This window comes from Oncorhynchus keta, chromosome 3 (assembly GCF_023373465.1).
Source record: "Oncorhynchus keta strain PuntledgeMale-10-30-2019 chromosome 3, Oket_V2, whole genome shotgun sequence".
Lineage (NCBI taxonomy): Eukaryota > Metazoa > Chordata > Actinopteri > Salmoniformes > Salmonidae > Oncorhynchus > Oncorhynchus keta.
In genome coordinates this window covers 13,932,100-13,956,074 of record NC_068423.1, presented here as the reverse complement: position 1 = coordinate 13,956,074, position 23,975 = coordinate 13,932,100, and the positions used below count along the sequence as shown (strand labels likewise).

The 23,975-nt window shown below is 43.6% G+C and overlaps 1 protein-coding gene and 1 long non-coding RNA gene across 5 annotated transcripts in view; both read right to left on the bottom strand.

Annotated features, from left to right (window-relative positions):
• Positions 1-5,127: 5,127 nt before the first annotated feature.
• Positions 5,128-23,975, bottom strand: part of LOC118367135 (thyroid hormone receptor alpha-B) — a 160,343-nt gene continuing 141,495 nt past the window's right edge. For all 4 annotated transcript variants that reach the window (XM_035750224.2, XM_035750233.2, XM_035750242.2 and 1 more), the window contains 5 exons: positions 19,823-19,970; positions 19,471-19,676; positions 12,816-12,962; positions 11,679-11,937; positions 5,128-11,404 (listed from right to left, as the gene is read on the bottom strand). In XM_035750224.2, coding sequence (XP_035606117.1) covers positions 11,154-11,404; positions 11,679-11,937; positions 12,816-12,962; positions 19,471-19,676; positions 19,823-19,970 — 1,011 coding nt within the window. In that variant the 3' untranslated portion in view covers positions 5,128-11,153. The remainder of the gene's footprint in view (positions 11,405-11,678; positions 11,938-12,815; positions 12,963-19,470; positions 19,677-19,822; positions 19,971-23,975) is intronic.
• On the bottom strand, positions 14,392-19,458 carry LOC118367175 (uncharacterized). Its single transcript, XR_004822085.2, has 4 exons — positions 16,707-19,458; positions 16,415-16,474; positions 15,849-16,000; positions 14,392-14,892 (listed from the first exon to the last, which is right to left on the bottom strand). It is a non-coding gene; the product is annotated as an uncharacterized LOC118367175 (long non-coding RNA).

Below are 23,975 nucleotides of genomic sequence, written 5' to 3'. Positions count from 1 at the left end.
AGTTCAGATAATATACAGCGACACAAAGATCATACACAAACGTCTGTACAGCAAAACCTCACCCAGAGTGCAGTCCCTATTCCAGGACTGGAGAACAAAACCTCACCCAGAGTGCAGTCCCTATTCCAGGACGGGAGAACAGTGGTGACGCAGAGGCAGTTTGACATGGAGCCTTAGACTGAATTTAGTAGTGGGTAAGGTACTGTAGTATAGTACCATCCCACTGGGCACAGATGTCACTTCAACGTCTGTTCCACGTTGGTTCAATGTCATTTCATTGGGGGAAAGGGGGAAAAAAACGGGGAAAAAATGGAAACAACGTTGATTCAACCAGTGTGTTCCTAGTTGAATGGGTATTGTTAAATCTATGGGCTCAATTAGACCAGTCTGTTACTGTGTGAGAACATTTGGTCCCTTCGCTGGATTTCAAAACTGGCTTAACAGAGCATTTGCATACAATACAAGGCTATAGTGGAGCGTTGGCCGATGGACTTGCAGGGTAATCTGCGCTAGAAGTGTACATGTCAGATCAGTGCCATGGGAAAGACAGGAGACAGCATGGGAAAAGGAGGGGTTAAGAAAAGCACCCTTTGAGGCCTCACTTTCAAACCTGAGCAGTCCTGACCGATCAAACCCGTTTTCAACCTGACAAACATTGCATATGTATTCATACAGATGGCTAATTCTCTAATATATATATATATATATATTTTTTTGTTAATTAATTGTACATTCCTTGCTGCCTAGGGATATATTTTCCACCACACCTTTTACAAAAATATCTCCATGATTAGTCACCTCAATAGACAATGTACACACATAGGTAGTCCAAGCAGCATAATGCAGACCAATCAATTCACCAACTGTAATCACCTGCCGTCAAAAGCTCCTAAAGGTGTTACCTATTAGTGCTATTAATTCATTGGCAACAATTTGGTCCAGTAGTTAACAGACACAATACAGGCCAATCTGATGAGATGGCCAGAGCGATCGCTTCACCCCCGTTCATAGATCTTCACGCGTTATAATATTTACAGCTCTCCATGTCTGAGGTAGTGACCAGGTCACAGCGCAGGTCAAGGAGCAGAGCTCCAAGGGCCATAGAGGGTTATAGTGCTTTTCAATGACCATAGGTCAACATACTACTGTATACAAGCACATCTAGAGGAGGGTTTACCGATAGACACCTGACAGTCATGACTTTTAATAGTCAATGCGCTTCACAAAATGAAGTCGCACACAAGTACGTGCCCAACCTCTTTCTCTAGACCAAACACACACACACACACACACACACACACACACACACACACACACACACACACACACACACACTCCTTTTCCTGTAGTATAGTTACCATTGTATCATTGGCAGGATTAAAATGTCATAATATGGTTTTCAGTAGATCCCTCTGAACTCAAGTTTTTCTTGCATCTGTTGCATCAGAGTTGCCTTCACGTGGGTGTTGGCTCTAGTCAGTTCTAATCCTCTGTAACGATATCCTCATAAGGTTATTCTCCAAAAACGTAAGCTGGAAAAACACATTTCCCCAAGTTCCCAACTCTATTACCTGCATTTTCTCAAAGCAAACCAATGAACGCCCACACCAATCATCAATCTCTATACAAAATGCCGCAGTACAGTGTCACAGAGCAGCAATACAAAACGCAATCAATAAGGCAGCCGTTTCAACACCTGCTATGCCCCTAGCGGCCAAAACAAGACAGGACAAACGGAACACTATTAACAGTATTACCCTGCTCGCACTCACGAGGTACAAGCCCCCCCCCTAACCCTCTCCGCCCAGCTTATTGAACACTCTTGGCTACATTCTTCAAGGAAAATAATAATGGAAGTCTATGACAAGGCTCTGTTTCACAGAAACCTGTCTTGTACCGCGGCCTCAAAAGATGCTTAGGGAGTTGGGGAGAACAAAGAAGGTCCGTGCCATCCACAACACAGACACAGAGGGACATACGCAACACACAACGTACATACACACACAACCTGCTGGGACAAAAACTGGTTGAATCAAAGTTGTTTTCAGATCATTTCAACCCCAAAATTCCGTGATGATGTTGAATCAACGTACATGAATTTGGTCATTTTTTCACCCAACTTTTAACCTAAATCCAATGACATGGTGAATTTTGTTGGTTGATTTCACGTTGAATTCACGTTCTTTGACAACTCAACCAAATGTAAATCAAAACTAGAAGTTGAACTGATGTCTGTGCCCAGTGGGACACACATCCAACACAAACAAGTTTGAGCCTTACCACGCTTCCAATGGATCACAAAGTATTGGACATTAAGCACACATCAATAGAACAGGTCATGACACAGGAGCAAAGCTTTTCCTCAGATGGTGATTTGCTGCCATATTGGATGGAAGCCATTCATGTGGACCATTAGCCAACTGTGTGGGGGAGCTGGGAAATGCTGCTTACTCTTTAGCTGTAAATCCATACACCAGAATATCAAGCAGGAATCCACTCTCTGTGATGGTTACAATTCATTTTATACACTGCATTGTGTTTCTGTGTGTAGTAAGCAAAGGTGGGACATGTTCCTTCTGGACCATAGGGCATAATTGGTTTTGGGGCAAGGAACTGTCCCAAATACAGAAAACTCCTGTCTGAGTGCTCACCGTGTTTGTCAGTGTTTATCACCAAACACGTGAACACATGCACCCACATTCAGCCACCCACCCACACTGAAACAGACAGATAGAGAGACAGACAGTAACACACACAGAAATATTATCTCGTTGGTGCTGTTTCTTTGCAGTAGGAGAAAGGATATGGGGAAATCAAATGGAAAAGGGTCGTTCCACCAATTCGGTGCCTTTTGAGAAGTGTACACATTTTTTTGGGGGGGGGGGATTTCACAAAATGTTTACATAAAGATCACATATTCAACTTCATACATTAAAAAAAAAGAAATCCCATCTCAAAAGGTTGAATAAAAATGACCATAGTAAGTGCCAAATAAAGTAACAGGGTTGACAAATTCATCTTGAATCAGCCATGAATGGAAGCTTGTTCTGTGCAACAGGGAGTGGCAATTGAATTCAAGCTTTTAATTATTTTTGTCAAAACATGCCCAGCCTGTCTATCTATTGGTAACAGGGATGATGTGTTATGCTCGTCCCAGTCAGTTTTCCACCACAAATCACGAGTAAAATCCATTCTGACCAGCTGACCTGCTTTTACACTATGCTTTGACTGTTAATGTTCAATATTGCGCTGTATGTTCAATATTTATTCATATACATATATATATATAAATATATAGAGAATAGTTATTAAATTGAGAGTTCAGCTCACATCTTGCAGAATTTTGGCAAGACTTTAATATGGAAAATCTGATTTATTTAATTCTCCATGTGATCTATATTAAAGGGCACTTAATTCAATATAACAGGCTTTTAAAAATGCAATATTGGAGCACAATTTCTACTTAAAATAGCAAAGGGATTGCGTGGAACGATCCAAAACCAAAGAGCAGGAGAACAGGACGCTAACAGTACATACCATGACATTCTCTATCCAGAGAGCAAAAAAAGATGAGCTAACAATGGTGGTTCATCTAATGTTTATCATCATTTATTTAGAAAATTTTATTTTTTCCTGAGAGAATCCTTCAATAGATTTCTTATTCAGTCCGGGAAACAAGTGTGTGTCTGCGATTGTGTGTGTGTGTGTGTGTGTGTAGAATGGGTCACTGTGTTCTAGCCAACACTCTCATGGGTGGGTGCATGTTAAAACTAATCATGCAAATTCATATTGTCTCACGGTTAACAACCTAATAGGGTCTGACAAGACCAGCACCACTCACTCAGATATTTCACTTCATTAAAAGCTTACCCAGAAACATTGGTTACATGTTTTTTTTGTCAACAGCTGTGGCTTCGAGGCTACAACAACACTTATATAACAGTTCAACTAGTTCAAAGTAACAGTTCAAATGTAAGCGCTATTTGGCCATTATCGGGTGCAATCAGTGTATTTAAAGTCTTCATGCTGACACAATCAACGACTACTTTTCTAGAATATTCTCCAGACAGCCTTTAGAATCTAGGCTGCTGAGAGTACATCTCAATTACGTACGTGCTGCTATGTCAGTGCACGGCCAGTTAAAGCGGTCTTGTTTATGTGGTAACTTGGCTCGTTCATCAGTGCATTCGCCCGTGTCTCGTGAGTTGCAGGTGTCTGACCATCATGAGGAGAGGTTAGAGGTCATCCTGCCAATCGCACGTTACTCGCATCTCACCAACGCACGTAACTCACCTCCCACTGAAAACCATAATGTCTTGAAGTACATTCATTTGGCCACTACCCACTAAGCACAGACTTAACGCTGACATCTTTAGGAGTACTGAACTATACTTTTCTTTACTTTACCCTTGGACCTCTTTTTTTCCCGAGCCGGACCAAATCTGAACCAATCAAAGACATCTATGATTCACAAGTTTGGAGAGCACAGTACAGCAGTGCACAGTACATTACAGTACAGTACAGTAGAGTACATTAAAGTAAAGAAGGGTAAAGTATAGTTTAGTACAGCACAGTAAAGTACAGTACGATACAGTAGAGTACATTAAAGTAAAGAAGGGTAAAGTATAGTTTAGTACAGCACAGCACAGTAAAGTATAGTACAGTATAATATACTGTATTTTACCCTACACACTGAACTAAACTGTACTCTACTGTACTGAATTAAACTGTACTGTAGCTACTGTACTGAACTGTGCTGTAACGTACTGTTATATTCCAACTTGTGAAACATAGCCTAGACATCTATGATTTGTTCAGATTAGGTGTGGTCCGGACCAACCAAATTTGTACTTGTTTGGGGGCGGAGCTCATTAGGGCTCCCGAGTGGTGCAGCGGTCTAAGGCACTGCATCTCAGTGCAAGAGGCGTCACTACAGTCCCTGGGTCGAATCCAGGCTGCATCACATCCGGCCGTGATTGGGAATCCCGTAGTGCGGTGCACAATTAGCCCAGCGTCGTCCGGGTTTGGCCGGGGTAGGCCGTCATTGCAAATAACAATGTGTTCTTAACTTACTTGCCTAATTAAATAAAGGTTCAATTTTATATTTACAAATAACACACAGAATGCTTTGCAAGTGTCTGTTTTTACATTTAACATTTACATTTTGGTCATTCCGCAGACTTACAGTCAACTAAGGTAGATAAACAACAACATATCAGTAATAGCAAGAAAATAATATTTCTGTAACCATGGTCTGCTGGTTTATTCTGTAGGTTGGAATGCTTGGAACATCAAGCTCTCATAAACGCTTGTGACTGATGGAAGAAATAATAAATCATATTTGCTGCAATCTTCAGATGGCTCCTCTTTCCTATATTCAATTGATTTATTGTTATATAATTTATATAATGTTACATATTTTCAACTTTCATCCAGAATGGAAAACTAACCTTACTTCAACGTCTGGAAAATACGTATTTTCGACATCTCTTCAACGTAATTTTGCTTACTGGGTAGATTCAATATTTTAAAGCTCAACTTATGCAAGTGATGAATTTTTTCACTCTAATTTCTAAATGAAAAATACAAAGACACAATTCACGTCTGAGGCTGCATGGGCCTTGTTAGGTAGCACTGAATTGATCCACCGAACCATGAGAGTGTTGTATCGTGTAGACAAATACTGTAACACAGATACAGCCACGCACGCACGCACAGAGATTCCGGAGCAGTTTACAACAGCACAACTCTATCCAATCTTCTATGATATCAACAGTGTCCTTCCAACTCCACTTGTCCTTTTGCCATCTCAACTTGCTGGTCCCCAGGCACCAACCGGTGAGCTAGGTCATGGTTGGAGAGTGAAGACCAGGCCTTTGGGCATCCCGTCAAACCTGGGTCCATTCACTTGAAAGCCCTGAGCCTCGGCACACACAGAGTAGCAAGGGTCTTTTTTCCCAGATCAAATAAGGATCACTGGGATTCATGCAGTTGAGTTGGGGGAATCCAGACAAGGTTGAAACCGCTTTAATATAAGCATGGCTGGCAGGCTGGCTCGCCAGTAAAGGGAGCACGCTTTTGGAGGGGTTGGAGGGGAATTGCATAGACATCTTGCTACTTGCGTTTCTTTTTTTGTCTTCACAAAGCTCTACATTTGGTAAAGGTGGAGCAAACAAAGCCCCCCAAAAACAAAACATCACAGACAATCCTGTCCCTCTTCCCATGTGTCAACCTGTTGGACCGAACCATGATAAGACAGCTGATGAATGGACAGGTGTGGTGGTGGGATTCCATTTCATGGGCTTTCCTAAATGAATGTAGCGGGCAGTAGCCAGGCAAGCTGATATATTGGAAATATTAGTGAAGTCTTTACATTCCCCTACCCTTTGTTATTTAAGGACTTTAGATCAGTGATTCTCAACTGTTTTTTTAAATAAAAAATAAATAAATACTCCAGTCTGAGCTTAAACGACTTAAACCAGGTAGAAAGTGTGATAATGAATTTAAATGTGTAAATGATTTAATCTCTGAAAATGTTTTCTTCAATATAGAGCTGTTAGCAGCACTATTTTGGTTGATTTCGTGTGTCTCAAGCCAGTGAGTTAATTAACATTCTTCATCAAGAATATGAGCAAAATTGTATTATTGACAATGAAAGAGGATGTTGTTCTCGTCATATAATAGTTTTCCAGATTGTATGTTGGCAATTATTTTTTGCGCTGCAAATATTGGGTCGCGAGTGAGACAACCGGATTCATTTTGGGACCCGGGACAAAACCAGTTGAGAACCACTGTTTAAGGTCACTAACCCCCCCACTCCACCCCACTCTCATCATTAACCATGGAGAGACCAGTCTGTTGTAGGTAGACACACATTGTAGCCATGAAAGCATTAAGATTTGCTGCCAGGATATACTGTAGGGATGGCTAGCTATCTCTTTTCTGAGAACAAGAGGCACAGGGTCAGTTTAATAAAGTCATAGGGTAATTTTGAATATGGGTCGACATGTGAGAGTGCACACACAAGCACACACACAGATGTATGAAGCATTAATATACGTTGCTTTTTTTTTTCTTACTTTACAAGATGGCGGGATGCAGGAGCTGACAAGGAAGTGCTCAAGCCTCAACATCCAGTTTGTGAGTGTTGCATATGATTTTACATATACTGGTTTTTCATATTTCATTTTCTGTATTTACGTCCTTGGTTATGGCCAAAATCAAACAAAATAAAAATCAAACAGAAACAGTTTTTTTTGGGGGTGAAAAAGTATTGCACCTTGCAGATGGGCAATATTCTCAGTTTGTTTGTGTGTAACATCGATGTGACACCGCCATCCGTTCTGCTGGTGAGCGGAAGTGAGGTTGCGGGTGCCGGGCTCAAATCCAGCCCCGTCCTGTCAGCTACATTCAATACCATAGAGCACTCAGCCATTACAAAAGACTTCCCCCAAGCTCTGGGCCATTCACATTTTTGCTTCACTATCTATGGTCATGGAAATATCTGGGAGTGGCCAAATGCCAGCCAGCAATCCATTTCAGCATCTGATGATGATGCAAGACTTTACTAATGTTAGGTATCCTATCCACGATCCTCCTAGAACCAATTTAATAGGTAGCAAGCGCAAAGCCTTGAGGGTAAGTCTTCTGTAATCACTGCATATGCACACGGGCCACAAGCACATATCTTTTTGCGCACTTCCACATGCGCCCGTGAATCATCACTCCTCCCAAGTTCATTTGAGTTTTGTGTTGTGTGAGGTATGAGAAGATTGTGTTTCATTTTTTTTAACGTTTTTTTTTTTGGGGGTTGCATTATTTTTCCTGTTTGTGTTTTTTTTTTTTTTTTCAAAGTTGTCTTTCATAAAAAAAAGGAAACAAAATATATATAAAAAGAAAATATTCCTGTTTTTGTTTGTTGTAAATTCCTCTTGGTAAAAGGGACGGACAATCGGACAAATACACAGACAACAGAGAAGTCAACACAAACTATAGGTGATGTGAAAAATAAGTGACATTTCTGTCTACGTTACACTGCACGCATCGTCAAAAAGTGACCACGGCTGTTCTTTTTTCCCGTTTTACACAGAGCAGTCTAAGCGTCATAAACAAACATCAACAAAAAATAACATTGAGATAAAATGAACTTGAACTTTTGTTCAGCAGTCTTTTTAAAGTCATCTTTTTTTATAATTTCGCTTTTCTGGGTTCATAATCATATACTCCCCCACCCCCAATCCTCAGAAGGTAAAGCAGCATTTCAACCCCTATTGTCACACACATACCCAATCGGCTCACGAGAATGAAGGACATCACTAATGCGATAACTTTTTTTCCTGTTATTGATTCTTTTTCAAAGAAGCTTGGAATTTAATAAATTGAGTGCCGATTCTGTTTCTCTTGCCGATCGTCTCCATTTGAAAGTTGGTGGCTCTCCTTATGGAAAGCTGAAGGGGGTATTTGTGGAAATTAGGGGGGGGGATTAAATGTTACAATGCGGAAGTGAAGGGGGAGACCATCTGATATACTGCCATCTCCAAGTTCACAAACGGTGCTTCGACAACGGGCGACGATCCCGCTCTAACCCCTGCCAGATGAAGGATGGAAGGAAGTCTCTCTGTCCCGCTCCCTTCGCTCTCTCCTACTCTCTCGTTCACTCGCTCCCACTGCTGCTTCGCTGTTCACATTCATTCGGCGACGCCACCCTAAGTGAGCTGCTATTATGGCCATCCTTGTCTCACAAGGGAGAGGCCTAGATTCCGTTTGGTGTCCAGGGACGTCTCCTGCCCAGTGGGTGACGGTTGGAGGAAGGCTGTTGATTTAATACTGACAATGTGACGGGGTTGGTTGGGAGCCCCATCCCAGTGGGCCTCCATTAGAGTAGGCCAGGACTCCCAGAGGAAGGTTCATGACTGACAGATGAGTTGGGGCTAGGTTGTGTAGTTGCTGATGAGGGTGGGGAGAGGGGTTTGGGGTTTGGACCACTGCAGTAGTGCAAAACCCAGACCAGCGTTGCTTGGGCCAGGGCCGGGGGTGGGGAGACTAGTGGAGTGGGAGGGTGGGGTACTGTGGAAGGGGATTCTGGCTGCTCCACCAGAGCGGTCTGAGGTCTGCTTACAGTGGATTTCTTGGTTGACTCCTCCTCCAGCGGTTGAGGTTGAGTTTGGACTCCTCCTACGGCGATTGAGGTCGAGGCAGCGACGCTTGGCCATCTGCTATGAGTACCCGCCATCCCAATCCCGCCCGTCACTCCGCGTCTTCAGGCGTTCATCCACATGCTCCCGGGGTGCTGAAATCCATCCGTCCATTCATCCCTCCCTCCCTCCCTCCGGCTCGTTCATTCGTTCAAAAACTACTGCTTGGCATTCAATAAAAATAGGTTGTATTTGCACTTTTTCCCCCTCAAAAACAGTGGTAAACACAGCCAGTTACGGCCTGGCCACCTTGGGGTTCTACGCTTCCTCACGGTGTATCGCTCCTCTTCCAGGGCGACAGCTGGACTGTCCATTGTACTCCGTCACGTGATTGATTTGCTTCAGTTTCAACAGAAGAAAGAAAAAGAGAGTGATTCCAAATTCCAAATTGAGAAACTTGGTCCCACATAAGAAAAAAGAGAAAAGCTGAACATAATGGTTACCATCCTCCCCTCCCCCGAAAAAGAGATAAGTGACCGTAGGGAAAGGCAGGCCCTCCTGTCTTCAGTGGTATTTCCTTTTGTCTGAGTGATAACACTGACATTGTGTATCCTGTGTTTGTGTGATTTGTCTTAATGTATGTGTGCCTACGAGTTCACACGTGCCTATGTGTGTTTGTTGAGTATCCTTAAAAGTGTGTGTGTGTGTGGGAGGAGGCTGGGGGCAGCTGCCCTGTGTCCAGAGGTGAGGTAGAGCCTGGCGGCGCCCCAGCCTTGAGGGTGTGCCCACTTTGAGGTAAATGGCAGCCGTCATTGGCCTTGCCCTTTCTCAGTGACCCCTACAGTAACGACGACTGAGTATGGAAGCCTGAAGGGGCCATACTGAGCTGAGTCACACAGGCGCGGATTCAGACTTACTTACCCTGCAGGTCAGGGCTACAGCACAGCAGTATATACAGTAAATAAGGCTTTGAGTTTCTGAGGGTAGGTGTGTGTGTGTGTGTGTGTTTCAGGATGCTGTTCAGTCTCCAGGCACTGAATCTGCTTGCCAGCTATTAAATCTATATTTTCCCTCTCTCCCCTACTCCTCCCCTCTTCCCCCCTCTCCTCTGAGAACTCCTGCCAGTGGCGCTTCTCCTTCTTTCTCTCTTTTGTTCACTGTTATGACCTTCCTTGGAGAGAAAAGGGCTCAATTGTCATTCATGAGAGGGTCTACTGTTGGCACCAGAAGCACAGTCAATGACAAGGCAGGTCTGCCCAGTGTGTGTGTGGGTTTGAGAGAGTGCCAGTCACAGGCGCTTGCCTAATGACAGAACCAAAGGTAGATACGGAGCCGTAGTCTGTAGTTTTACACATTTACACATTTCAGACAACTGGAGTAGCCTTATAATACAGCACATGACTTGGTTAAAAACATGCTCACGGTCCAGTCTGAAAATGGCTCAGTTGTGTTCAGCCGTGATTATAGGTACTAGTAGCTTTGCTCTACGGTAGGAGTTACATGGCACACTCAGTACCTCTGTGTGTGTCCCGGTGTGTTGTCAGTGACGTATCTCCTGAATCATTGTCTTACACTAATTCGGGGAGTATAATTAACTGACCGGTTTTAAAAGATGGTTGCCATAAATTCAAACAGGCGCAAACCTGCAAAGAACACCATCTAGTGGCAATGTGTGACAACTGAGGTGCCTCCAATAGGGCTCTGAGAGGGGAGCCAGAGTGTGTGTGTCTGTGTGTGTTGGCCTTGGCAAAGGGCTGCAACTCCCACTGGATAAAACACAGTGCTCAGACAGGGAGGGCCGCCAAACTGATTCCCAAAAACAGGTATGAAGAGGTGGTTGGTCAAAAAAAATGTAATCCTGTTTGTTTGACTCCTGCTGCTGGTTGCGTTGTTTGTTGTTTACCACGTAAATGTCGTAAAAACACAAGTCCTGCCAAAATCCTTCCCAGCTTCAGAAAAACATCCCTTCCTTTCCCAAGATGCCTCAAGTCGCTCCACTACTTCCTCCGGGGGTGCCACTCACACTTCCTGGTCCTCGAAGACCTCTAGGAAGAGAGGGGGGAAAAGTTCCGTCGGACACTCCACCTTCATGTGGAGGAAGCGGCTGGCGTGGCATGCCCCGATCATGCGCAGGTCCGTCACCTTCATCAGCAGCTTGGGCCAGAAGTGGGGAATGTTGTGCTTGCGGTAGTTGATGTAGTGTTCAAACGCCAGCAGGTAGGTCTCCTGGCATTTCTCGATCTTGTCAATGTTCGTCAGGCCCGAGCGGTCTGTGGCCGGGGGCAACGGGAGGGAGGGAAAAAAAGTGTCAGTAAACGGAGAGGGTAAAATTCCACCTAGCCTATCAGAGGGAAAGATGTAGGCCAAGTTGTTTTCAGCTAATAGTACAGCAGATTTTATTTATACTTACTTATAGTTCCTTCAGATCCACACAAAGTGCCTAGGTAGTAGTGGCTAGGGGGTGGATTTGGAACTCGGCCTGAATCCTCTGACCTGAATGACCTCAGTTGACCTCTGGCCATTGACCCTTGACCCCGTCCTCACCTGAGCTCATGAGCAGCACGGCCTGCAGCAGCGCCACCTCCGTGTCGTCCAGGTTGAACTGCGCCAGGCTCTTGCCCAGGTCGAAGATGGCGTCCGACACCACGCCCAGGCCGCCGTTCTTCAACTGCTCCCGCTTGACCGCCATCTCGCCGCTAAGGGTCAGCGTCTCGCTCTCTGGGTCGTAGCGCACGGCGGCGCGCAGCGACATGATCTCCATACAGCAGCCTTTCAATAGGATGATCTGGTCCTCACAAGGCAGCTGGACAGAGGAGAGGAGGGAAAAGACGTGAGAGTAACAGCAGAGTTTATTGGTCGGTCACAGTAATAGACTGAATTGTACACCAATATAAATACCTAGACTTTCATCAAATAGTAAGATAACACAGAGGTGTGTGTGTGTCTGTTTGGTTTTACTAATTTTACTAAATGGGTTTAGGGTTAAGGTTAGAATTAGTGTTAGGGTTAGAATTAGGTTTATGGTTAGGAGCTAGGGTTAGTTTTAGGGTTAGGTTTTGGGGTTAAGGTTAGAGGTAAGGAAAATAGGATTTTGAATGGGAATTAATTGTATGTCCCCACAAGGTTAGCCGCGCAAGACTGTTTGTGTGTGTGTAATAGTAGGGTGCATGCATTGATTAGTTCAGTAGCAAATAGGATGGGTAAGATCTGGCAGCAGCCTGTTCATGTCATGTTCAGTTCAGAGAGAGAAAGGAGGAGAAAGGGAGGGCAAGAGAGATGGTTAAGGAATGTAAACAACATTAACTTGAAGGCCCTTTTCCATTCTTCGATTGGAATTTCAAAGGACATTTCCGTAAGTCTACACACTTTCCAGCTGCAGTGGTGTAGGCTTCGTGTGTAGTGTATGTAAAAGTATGTTATATCAGCAAGCAGTCTACGTTTACCCCATCAGCCATTTTGTTTGCCCTGTGACCTTGTTCCTCAGGGTGTCGTCAGAGAAAATGTACATCATGCTCATTATACATATTTCAACATGCATAAACGTAGTGTATTCAAGGTGCCAATATTCCCTCAAAGTTCCTATTGCAGGTCATTGTGGTGTGTATATTCCTTAGATGTGCTGTGATTCATACAGTGTGCTGATGGGGCTTACATTCCACGCCCACACACACAGGGCTTTACCTCCGAGAACATGGGCAGTTTTTTGGCAAAGTCGACGACGCGGGTGATGGCAGGGGTGATAATCTTGGTAAACTCACTGAAGGCCTCCAGGTCCACCTTGTCTCCGTCCGACGTGGGGGCCACCGGAGACTGACCTATGTCCTCCGGCTAGGGGACAGGAGAGGGGACACAGGGACACAAGTCAAGAAACTTGAGTTAAGTCCTTTGTTATGCCATGAGAGTGTGTTCATTTTGGTTGCTAGTAAGATGCCATGAATTAAGCACATCCAACAAAAGTGTGAAATTAGATATAGCAGACTGAATAGTAAAAAATAAAATGGTTGACATAATTGAGGAAGATGAGATGTGTAGTAAACAACTTCTTAAGAGCGCTAAAGAAAATCCACTTAGAGATGCAAAGCTCATGGTCATATGCAGAACATGTGGTTGGTTTACATGCACCACTAGCAGATGGGATTCTATGAGGCTCTCTAAAAGACACATCTGGCTTAAACTCTTAACCTTAGTCCATCCCATTTCATTGTGAGTTGAGAAAAGGCTGAAATGTAAAATAACATAAGGCTTTGTCTTATTTTATATAATTAAGGACGCACAATCTATACAAAGCTTATGGATGGCGTGACTGTCAGGATTATGCGCCCGAGAGTCAGGTAATTACCTAAAATTGGAATAATACAATAATGCTTTGATTACAGTATATACGTTTTCCTCAGCCTAACTAAAGCCCAGTTTCAGTTGTTCAAGGACAGCTGTGTTTATGTTTCAGAATTGAGAAATAGTTATATCTTGACAGAACAGGAAAAACAAACGAATTTCAACTGAAAACATGCCACATTCTACAGCTCTGTAGTGAACTAACTCAAACCAACTGCAAAATGAACCTGTCTAGGTTTCAAAGGTTGACAAAGTCATTCAGGGGTTAAAGACGGTAAACCAAAGTATGTTAACCCCGTCTAAGCCGCTTGTTAAAATAGGTCAAAGATCATGCATTTACTGTCTTTTAAACCACTCTATTAGCAAACTGAGGTTTGAAGCTAGGTTGGGTGACCAGACTGGCATTACAGGGGGCACTGGTACACAAAAGTAATGGTCAACAATCCATTGTAACCAATGCCCTCAAACAACATCATTACTCAAGCAATTCAATTTGCAGAGGGGCTCTTTCCATCTTGACCTTCAATCAAATAGGTTAGACATAATATAATGGGTCCTCTGCAGGACACAGGGCTGGAGTTGGAGTGGACTGGAGCTTTTTGATTTGGCCGGTGATTTTGATTCCAAGTAGCTGGGCGGTGAAGGTAGTCTATGGCTTGTTAGTGTTAAATGGAAGTTATTTACTAGCATACATTCTTGTCCAGAGCGACTTACAGCAAGTGCTAACAAAATGCATGACATACTGTAGAACATTTACATTAAAGGGAAAATTCACCACTAGACACTATCTGGGGTGTTTTTCCAGTCTCCCTACATAATTATTCATTATAGCTGTATTATTTTTTTCGTGCCAGGATACGTCATTGGTTGATTGAGCCTTGAAAAACACAATTTCACAATGAGATATTGCGTGTATAGTGAGTGACAAAAAAAATATAGAAATGTAAACTTTGTCTTGAAGACAAATCTGTTTTATTTTAACATGTTTAAAGTTTAAATGATACACCAACAACCTCCATCATTTGTTTTAGCAGTAAGATTCAAGTACATTTCATGAATATCACAATTAATTTAAAGTCAGCACTATTGGTTTCTGATGCAGCTGGAATCATTTAGTCACTTGTCAGTACACTTGTATAAAATATATATATATATAAAAATGTATAAAACACCATTATATACATATGTTCAAAGCTTGCAATAACTATACCACAATGCAGTTAAGCATACTAGGCATTCTATATTATACTACAGCATCAGTCAAACTGTATATGGATGATTCGTTGGTTGAATGTTCGTGTGCTGAACGTCTTCTTGTGTTGGGTAATGGCAGCTGGTTTAGCAGGCTTTGGCGCTGTGGTGATGTTCTTCACCACCCACTGCTTCGACCTCTTGCAGATAATTTCTATGTACTGCAAGTCTCCTTGAAAAGACATGAAGACTGATCATGAGAATGTGTAACCATACAATAAACCATGTTAATCTATAAACAAAAAAGGGTACAGTAGACTGGTATGTGTTTGTTTTTTTACACTTAAAGTCAATAATTGGGCATTGAGATGGGCTGTTAGCAAAGATGTGAAAAGTTTGAAGGGGATTTGACTTGTAGACAGTCTAGTCATTTATTGTTGTGCATGTGCACCAACAGTTGTGCAGTTGAGTAGACAAGCACTGCCAACAATAGTGTGAATAGGCTAGAAGAGTATACTAACAGCCCCTCTCCCCCATGACTCTTAGTTCCATTATATATAAAAGTAATTGGACGAAGGTGTCTTCTGTCAGGGGGAGTTAAGAGACTCGACGCTCCGTCTGAACATTAACACACATCGCTTGCAGTACGGTTTTGGAAGCATAAGGACATTATCTTTCATATCAGCGAGAAATAATGTTTAAAAAAAACAATAGGTTAAATTGATTCACACCTTTATAGGGTTAGGTCTACCTGTGCTAATTAGCTATCAGCGTCTTCGAACAGCTGTGTGTAAATGGAGGACAGACACCACAAAACGTGTTGTCACCGAAAAAATAATGTTGGCTGCAGCTGTTTTAAAACAGGTTATGTGTATTTTGCATTTGTGATATGAAAGTATAGGGATATATGTTTCTAGAACCGTACCACAATTGAGAATCGATTCACGTATAGATGGCGTATTTGGCTGTTTTAGCTTCCAGAGCCAATTCGCCCTTTTAACAGAACATGTAAGGTCCTTGGACTAAAGAGTAACGCTAGCCTCCTTTAGTCCAATATTGGGCTATTCTCCCCCATGCCACATAACTGATTGCAAGGGTGTGAAACATTTGAGGAGCACTTGTCTTGTAGACAGTTTAGTGTATTGGTGATTTTGTTTTCTCAAGATGATATTGTGCTTTCATAAATACCCTTGGTTGTCGTGGCTTGGTTCAAAGTCAGATGATGTTGGCCATGAGCTTATTCCAGGCTTAAAGTTGTCATCCAATGGGTCTAAAGGCTCTGTACTACTAAAGCTGGTGTCATGGTCGGCAGGATTAATTATCAGCAGCAGGATTAGTCTCTATGACACACAGTAGTCAGTGATTAGCCAACATTTGACTACTTTGTCCCCATCAATACAGGCTCAAACAAGGTACTATATTCACCCCCCCCCCCTCCCCCTAACGTTAATAGATCATGCATACTAACCTTCACACACACACACAATACCCACCCCCAACAGACACCAGCCAGTCAACCATACCATCCCCTCCTTACTAATACCTCCTTTTCTCAAAATGTAGACTTCAAGCCAAGCATGAACAATCAACACATCTTCCATAATACAGAGAACGACAGTAGAGGTTGTAGCCTACTTGTAAACACACCCAACTATGACAAGACACGGACCATGTTTATGCCTAGCTCCAGTAGATTTATTTGCTCATCATGGAAAGATTTTGTAGATTTTCGTATGGTATTTTAGGTGACTTACACTAGTTCCTGGTGCTGAGCTTCATGTTGATGCCACTGCAGATGTTGTTGGAATCGGACTCTAAATTGAACACAACGTTAGTCTCTGCGGTAGTTAGTAAGCTAACTAACGTAACTTAAAGAAGCTAACGCTAACTTGCAAAGTTACAAATCACATTACCAGATAGCAGCTGGCTAATTACATATGGCATGCTTTGGAATGTCTAGCCAGCGTATTGTGAAAGCCAGTTATCAAAATGTTGGTTTAGATAAACACATGTAGTTTGCTTGCTAGGTAATGTTAGCAACGTTACCTCGGCTTGACTTTTTTTTCTGCAGCGTTGATGTTGGCTGATCGGATCCCTTCCTCTTCGAAGTGAAGTAGGAAATTGATGGAATAGCATCACGTTTCAACAGTCGACGACATGGAAAAAAAATCATCAGTTGAGACTTCAGTTCCGTTTTGAAACACTCTGGCCGAAAGTGCTGGTTACAAACACAGGCATTTGTATATTTCTCACGTCAACTGGATACACCTCCACAGAGTGGCACCTACGTCCTGAAATCACTATGAAATCTGGATATTGTCGTTTGCTTACAACCACGAAATGTAGCTGGCCCGTTTCTACCCGTGAGATGCAGAAACGCTCGTATTTGCGTGTAGTGAGGATTTTTCAAATATTCTTTATGACACATAGGATAAATTAACGTATTACAGGACATATATAGTGAAATAGAACAGCGGTGAAATGTCGCTTTAAGGACTAAACTATGTTGTTATAAAACTGTTAGTTCTAATAGTGTTATGTATTCGATACTGTAGCTAATAGTGTTATTCAGGGGTGGGGGGGGGGGACTTTTTAAGCCTCATGTACATATTTTTCTGCTTATAATTTCTGACATTTGGAAGGCTTTTTGTTAGCCAACTTGTCTATAATTAGATACGTAATGCTCGTCTAGAACTCCAAATAAGCACTTGCTCGCTAGAATGTCATAAATCGACAGAATGATCAATGAATCATCAACAATCTAGTTGAGATTGGTCAAATTTGAGGACATTTAGGGACCAGGGAGATTTCCAAATGACATCAGTTTAAAGGAAATGAAAAGCTGTGAAAACGATCAAACAACTGATAGTATTTAATTTAGTCTTGAATGTCAACTTTTATTCTCTCAAGATGCGGAAATAAATAAATCATATTTCTCAACTCCTGTTCCCATTTTTATGCCATTTGATAAATGCAAAGAGACATCACTTACAAAACATCAAAATGTATGCATACACTGCTGTCCGCCTGAGTCTCAGTCACACCACATTTTGGAGCGTATTCCACAAGTTCTCAAGTCTATTTGCTCATTTTTCATGCGACTGACATGTGGTAATGACAAATAGAATCTTTGTTTTAATTATTGTGATATGTCCACATGTTTTACCAGTACGGCATACCCCTACTATTTATTTACTGGTACTCCATACCAGACCTGTTTCTATTACAGTGTTAGAGGTGAAGTACTATATTCATCTGTTAGGTTAATCATATGACTTCAGGCTAGACATGTGTTATCTTGGTAGTAGGTGTGGTTCAGGAATGCTCTCAGCATTCTTCTAATGCCCTGCATTTGAGTCCCATTAAATTAGCACTGCAGTGCCCAGAGCCACATGTGATTTGTATCGCTGTGCATTTCTGATGGCCCGTGTTGTAGGCTATTTTGGGAGTATATAAGTTGATAGGACATTTCTGTTATGGTGTGATGTCATTGCGTCATCACTTTTGCTGAGCTTTAAACACACACACACACACCACAGCGCCATAGAGTGTCACTGCTGTGGCCAACACGCAAGCACATATACATTTCACACACATACTTCTCCCTCTCTCTGTCACTCACTCCCTCTCTCCACATGGAACCATTAGTACTTAGTTCTCCACAGTAAAACCATTGCTACACCCTTGTAACACGCTATCCCAAACCTACAGTGTCTATAAGGTCCCTAGTCTAGAAACTCTAGGTTTATGGATGAGACATGTTTTAAATGTTATATGTGTTCAGGTATTTATAGAAGAGCTAAAGTTTCTCTGTGCACCAGTTTAAAGGCGTTATTTTATATATTGGCTGGTATAACCTGCAGCTTTCTCAAATCCAATGTTTGGTTTTGGGTTGGCAGTGCTTGGACACACCTCGTAATGGTTAGGGCTATTTAAACAAGCAAATTGACTGTGGCTTTGCGGGTTAATTTCCTGTGGTATGGGTGATTATCTCAATCTAGAGCCTTTATGGGAGAATTGGGGCCTTACACTGGTGTGTATGTGTGTGTGCGTGCATGCACATGTGGGTGTACGAGAGGGACATTGTATCGTAAGTGTGTGTGAAAAAGAGCACATAGAAACATAATATATCTTTAAGTGTGTGTACATGTGTGAAGAGGTAGCTTTATCGGTGTTTGTGTGTTGACTCCAAACGTCCCATTTCCTCCCCCTCACACCCCGCCATTTCCTGAACATGGTTGCCTAGCAACACCGACCACGACACCTGCTATACACAGTGAGCCTCTGGGACCCCCGCCCTTTTCCTCCCAGGTAGATCACCCGTTCCTGGGGCACGTTGCTAATAAAACCCCCTGCTTATTTCCAGGGCTTAGTGTCAGCCATGCTGTGAGTGAAGAAGCCAGCTGATAACCCAGCACCCGCTAGGCCTAATCCCTGGCTAACACTTCCTGCCGCTGTGCGCCCAGAGCCACCTGGCCCATGGAAAACATATGGAGATCAGTAGTCCTACCAGTACTGCCACAGGGTATCCTGACAGGAATAGCCCGGACAACATGGGAACATACTGTAGTAGTAACAGTAGTAACTGATCGGCAGTCGAGATGATGGATGGCACTCAACGTAAATGCTAACGGTGCAATTTAGCGTAAAGCCCAATTTATCACAAAGGAGTCTAAAACAGCCAGGCAGTCAACAAAACAGAGAACCAAACAAACACTTATGTAACCAGCCATTTAGCCAGCCAGTCAACCAGAATCTGGCAAAATTATCAGCCCTATTGGGGCGAGGCGAATGGTGCTCATCCTCTTACCAGGAACTTGCGTTTCTGTTTCCAGTGGGAGCCCTGTGCGTTGGTGTGGCGGTGGGCCTCGGTCAGCATGCGGATCAGCTCCCACTCCGAGCCGGTGGGCTCTGGCCGGTTCTGCAGGGTCTTCACCATCTCCTCCTTCTTCCTCTTCTCCCGGTTCTCCTCGATCAGACGCCGCTTGGCCACCCGCTTGGAGTCGTCCAGGACAACTGAGAGAGAGAAAAAGGGGGAAAGGAAAAAACGAGGGAGAAATAAAATGATTTCAGTTACATCAAGGAGTCACGAGTCCAAGCATCCACATGACTTGTAAAATGTGTGTAATTGTGTAATGTGTGAGTGTGTGAGAGACACTCACGGTCCATGGCCATGCCCACTGCGATGCACTTCTTGAAGCGGCACAGCTGGCATTGGTTGCGGGTGATCTTGTCGATGATGCAGCAGCCATCGTACTTACAGGAGTAGGCGGGGTGGAGGTTCTTCTGAATCGTCCGCCGAAAGAAACCCTGGGAGAGCGAGAGGGAAGAGATGAAGAGAGAGGGGGGTGAGGGAGAGAGAGGGTGGAGACAAAACAGAGAGACAGAAAGGGAAGAAGGAAGAAAGATAGAGGGAAGGAAGGAGAGAGAAAGAAAGCGTTCAGCATAACACTGTTCAGTGCCACCTGTCATACAAGGAAATAAAGTGATGAAGAGAGCATCTTTGAATTCTCAACTTTCTCAGCTTGATAAAACACATCTAAAAAATACAATCTTCCTTGTTATTTGCTTGAGCTGTTATGGATCCAGGCGGTGTGTATATGTGTGTGTGTGTGTGTGTGTGTGTGGGTGCGTGTGCATGCGCGTGTCTTTGTGGGCTTGTGTGGGTGTGTGTAAGGGGGAGGATTTGACAGGGACGGTGGGAGTTCACACAAGGCAAAAATCAAATCAAATTTATTTATATAGCCCTTCGTACATCAGCTGATACCTCAAAGTGCTGTACAGAAACCCAGCCTAAAACCCCAAACAGCAAGCAATGCAGGTGTAGAAGCACAATGATGCAGGAGCGAGAGAGACAGACCGACATCCTGGAATATACAAGGTCTGAGGTCATCTGCCTTTGGCCTAAAGAGCAGGAACCCAAGACTTCATCAAATAATTCAGACATTGTCATCCTACATGAAACATGGTGTAGAGATGGACCCACTGGTTGCCCTCAAGGTTATAGAGAGCTGGTAGTCCCATCCACCAAACTACTAGGTGTGAAACAGGGAAGAGACTCAGGGGGTATGCTAATTTGGTATAGAGCAGACCTAACCCGCTCTATTAAATTAGTCAAATCAGGAACATTTTACATTTGGCTAGAAATAAATAAGGAAATTATCTCCACAGAGAAAAATGTCCTTGTGTGCTACCTGGCAGGTAGCCTAGTGGTTAGAGCGTTGGGCCAAAACAACCAACAAAAACGGGTCACAACTCCTGCAGCTCTAGCATGCTGGGTCTGTACAGTCAATGGTAGGCTTCAAGGGGACTCTTATGGTAGGTACACCTACAGCTCATTCCTTGGCAGTAGTACTGTAGATTACTTTATCACTGACCTTATCCTAGTCTCTCAGAGCGTTCACAGTCAGCCCACTGACACCCCTTTCAGATCACAGCAAAATCAGTCTACTTGAACAGAGCAATACTCAATCATGAGGCATCAAAGCCAAAGGAACTGCATGAATCAAATCAAATTGTATTTGTCACATACACATATAGTTAGCAGATGTTAATGCGAGTGTAGCGAAATGCTTGTGCTTCGAGTTCCCACCATGCAGTAATATCTAACAAGTAATCTAACAATTTCAAAACAATTACCTCATACACACAAGTGTAAAGGAATGAATAAGAATATGTACATAAAAATATATATGGATGAGCGATGGCCGAACGGCATAGGCAAGATGCAGTATAGAGTACAGTATATACATATGAGCTGAGTAGTGTATGTAAACATTATATAAAGTGGCATAGTTTAAAGTGACTAGTGATATATGTATTTTTAATTATTAAAGTGGCTAGAGATTGAGTCACTATGTTGGCAGCAGCCACTCCATGTTAGTGATGGCTGTTTAACAGTCTGATGGCCTTGAGATAGAAGCTGTTTTTCAGTCTCTCGGTCCCAGCTTTGATGCATCTGTACTGACCTCGCCTTCTGAATGATAGCGGGATGAACAGGTAGTGGCGAACAGGTAGTGGCTCGGGTGGTTGTTGTTCTTCATGATCCTTTTGGCCTTCCTGTTACATCGGGTGGTGTAGGTGTCATGGAGGGCAGGTAGTTTGCCCCTCCCTGGTGATGCGTTGTGCAGACCTCACTACCCTCTGGAGAGCCCTTACGGTTGTGGGCGGAGCAGTTGCCGTACCAGGCGGTGATACAGCCCGACAGGATGCTCTCGATTGTGCATCTGTAAAAGTTTGTGAGTGTTTTTGGTGACAAGCTGATTTTCTTCAGCCTCCAGAGGTTGAAGAGGTGCTTCTGTGCCTTCTTCACCACGCTGTCTGTGTGGGTGGACCATTTCAGTTTGTCCGTGATGTGTACGCCAATTAACTTAAAACTTTCCACCTTCTCCACTACTGTCTTGTTGATGTGGATAGGGGGTGCTCCCGCTGCTGTTTCCTGAAATCCACGATCATCTCCTTTGTTTTGTTGACGTTGAGTGTGAGGTTATTTTCCTGACACCACACTCCGAGGGCCTTCACCTCCTCCCCGTAAGCCGTCTCGTAGTTGTTGGTAATCAAGCCTACCACTGTAGTGTCGTCTGCAAACTTGATGATTGAGTTGAAAGCGTGCATGGCCACGCAGTCATGGGTGAACAGGGAGTACAGAAGAGGGCTGAGAACGCACCCTTGTGGTGCCCCAGTGTTGAGGATCAGCGGGGTGGAGATGTTGTTTCCTACCCTCACCACCTGGGGGCAGACCGTCAGGAAGTCCAGGACCCAGTTGTACATGGCGGGGTCGAGAGCCTGATGATGAGTTTGGAGGGTACTATGGTGTTAAATGCTGAGCTGTAGTCGATGAACAGCATTCTTACATAAGTATTCCTCTTGTCCAGATAGGATAGGGCAGTGTGCAGTGTGATTGTGATTGCGTCGTCTGTGGACCTATTGGGGTGGTAAGCAAATTGGAGTGGGTCTAGGGTGTCAGGTAGGGTGGAGGTGATATGATCCTTGACTAGTCTCTCAAAGCACTTCATGATGACGGAGGTGAGTGCTACGGGGCGATAGTCATTTAGTTCAGTTACCTTAGCTTTCTTGGGAACTGGAACAATGGTGACCCTCTTGAAGCATGTGGGACCAGCAGACTGGGATAGGGATTGATTGAATATGTCCGTAAACATACCAGCCAGCTGGTCTGCGCATACTCTGAGGACGCGGCTAGGGATGCCGTCTGGGCCGGCAGCCTTGCGAGGGTTAACACGTTTAAATGCTTTACTCACGTTGGCTGCGGTGAAGGAGAGCATTCAGGTTTTGGTAGCGGGCCGTGTTGTTGGCACTGTATTGTCCTCAAAGCGAGCAAAGAAGTTGTTTAGTTTGTCTGTGAGCAGGACATCGTGATCCACGACGGGGTTGGATTTCTTTTTGTAGTATGTGATTGACTGTAGACCCTGCCACATACCTCTCATGTCTGAGCTGTTGATTTGCGACTCTACTTTGTCTCTATACTGACGCTTAGCTTGTTTGATTGCCTTGCGGAGGGAATAGCTACACTGTTTGTATTCGGTACTTGGTTTCCGGTCGCCTTGCCTTGATTAAAAGCAGTGGTTCGCGCTTTCAGTTTTGCACGAATGCTGCCATCAATCCACTGTTTCTGGTTGGGGAAGGTTTTAATAGTTGCTATGGGTACAACATCACCGATGCACTTGCTAATAAACTCGCTCACCGAATCAGCGTATTCATCAATGTTATTGTCCGATGCTATGCGGACTCTATCCCAGTCCACGTGATCTAAGCAATCTTGAAGCGTGGAATCAGATTGGTTGCACCAGCGTAGAACAGACCTGACCACAGGTGTTTCCTGTTTTAGTTTCAGTCTATAGGCTGGGCGCAACAAAATGGAGTCTATTTTCCGAAAGGAGGGCGGGGCAGGGCTTTGTATGTGTCGTGGAAGTTAGAGTAACAATGGTCCAGGATTTTCTCCACCCGGGTCGCGCATTTGATATGCTGATTACATTTAGGGAGTCATGTTTTCAGATTAGCCTTGTTAAAATCCCCAGCTACAATGAATGCAGCCTCACTATATGTGGTTTCCAGTTTACATCCAGTTTACATGAATGAAGTTCATTCAGGGCCATCGATGTGTCTGCTTGGGGGGGATATATACGGCTGTGATTATAATCGAAGAGAATTCTCTTGGTAGATAATGCGGTCAACATTTGATTGTAAGGAATTCTAAGTCAGGTGAGCAAAAGGACTTGAGTTCCTGTATGTTGTTATGATCACAGCGCGTCTCGTCAATCATAGGGCATCCACCCCCGCCCTTCTTACCAGAGAGAT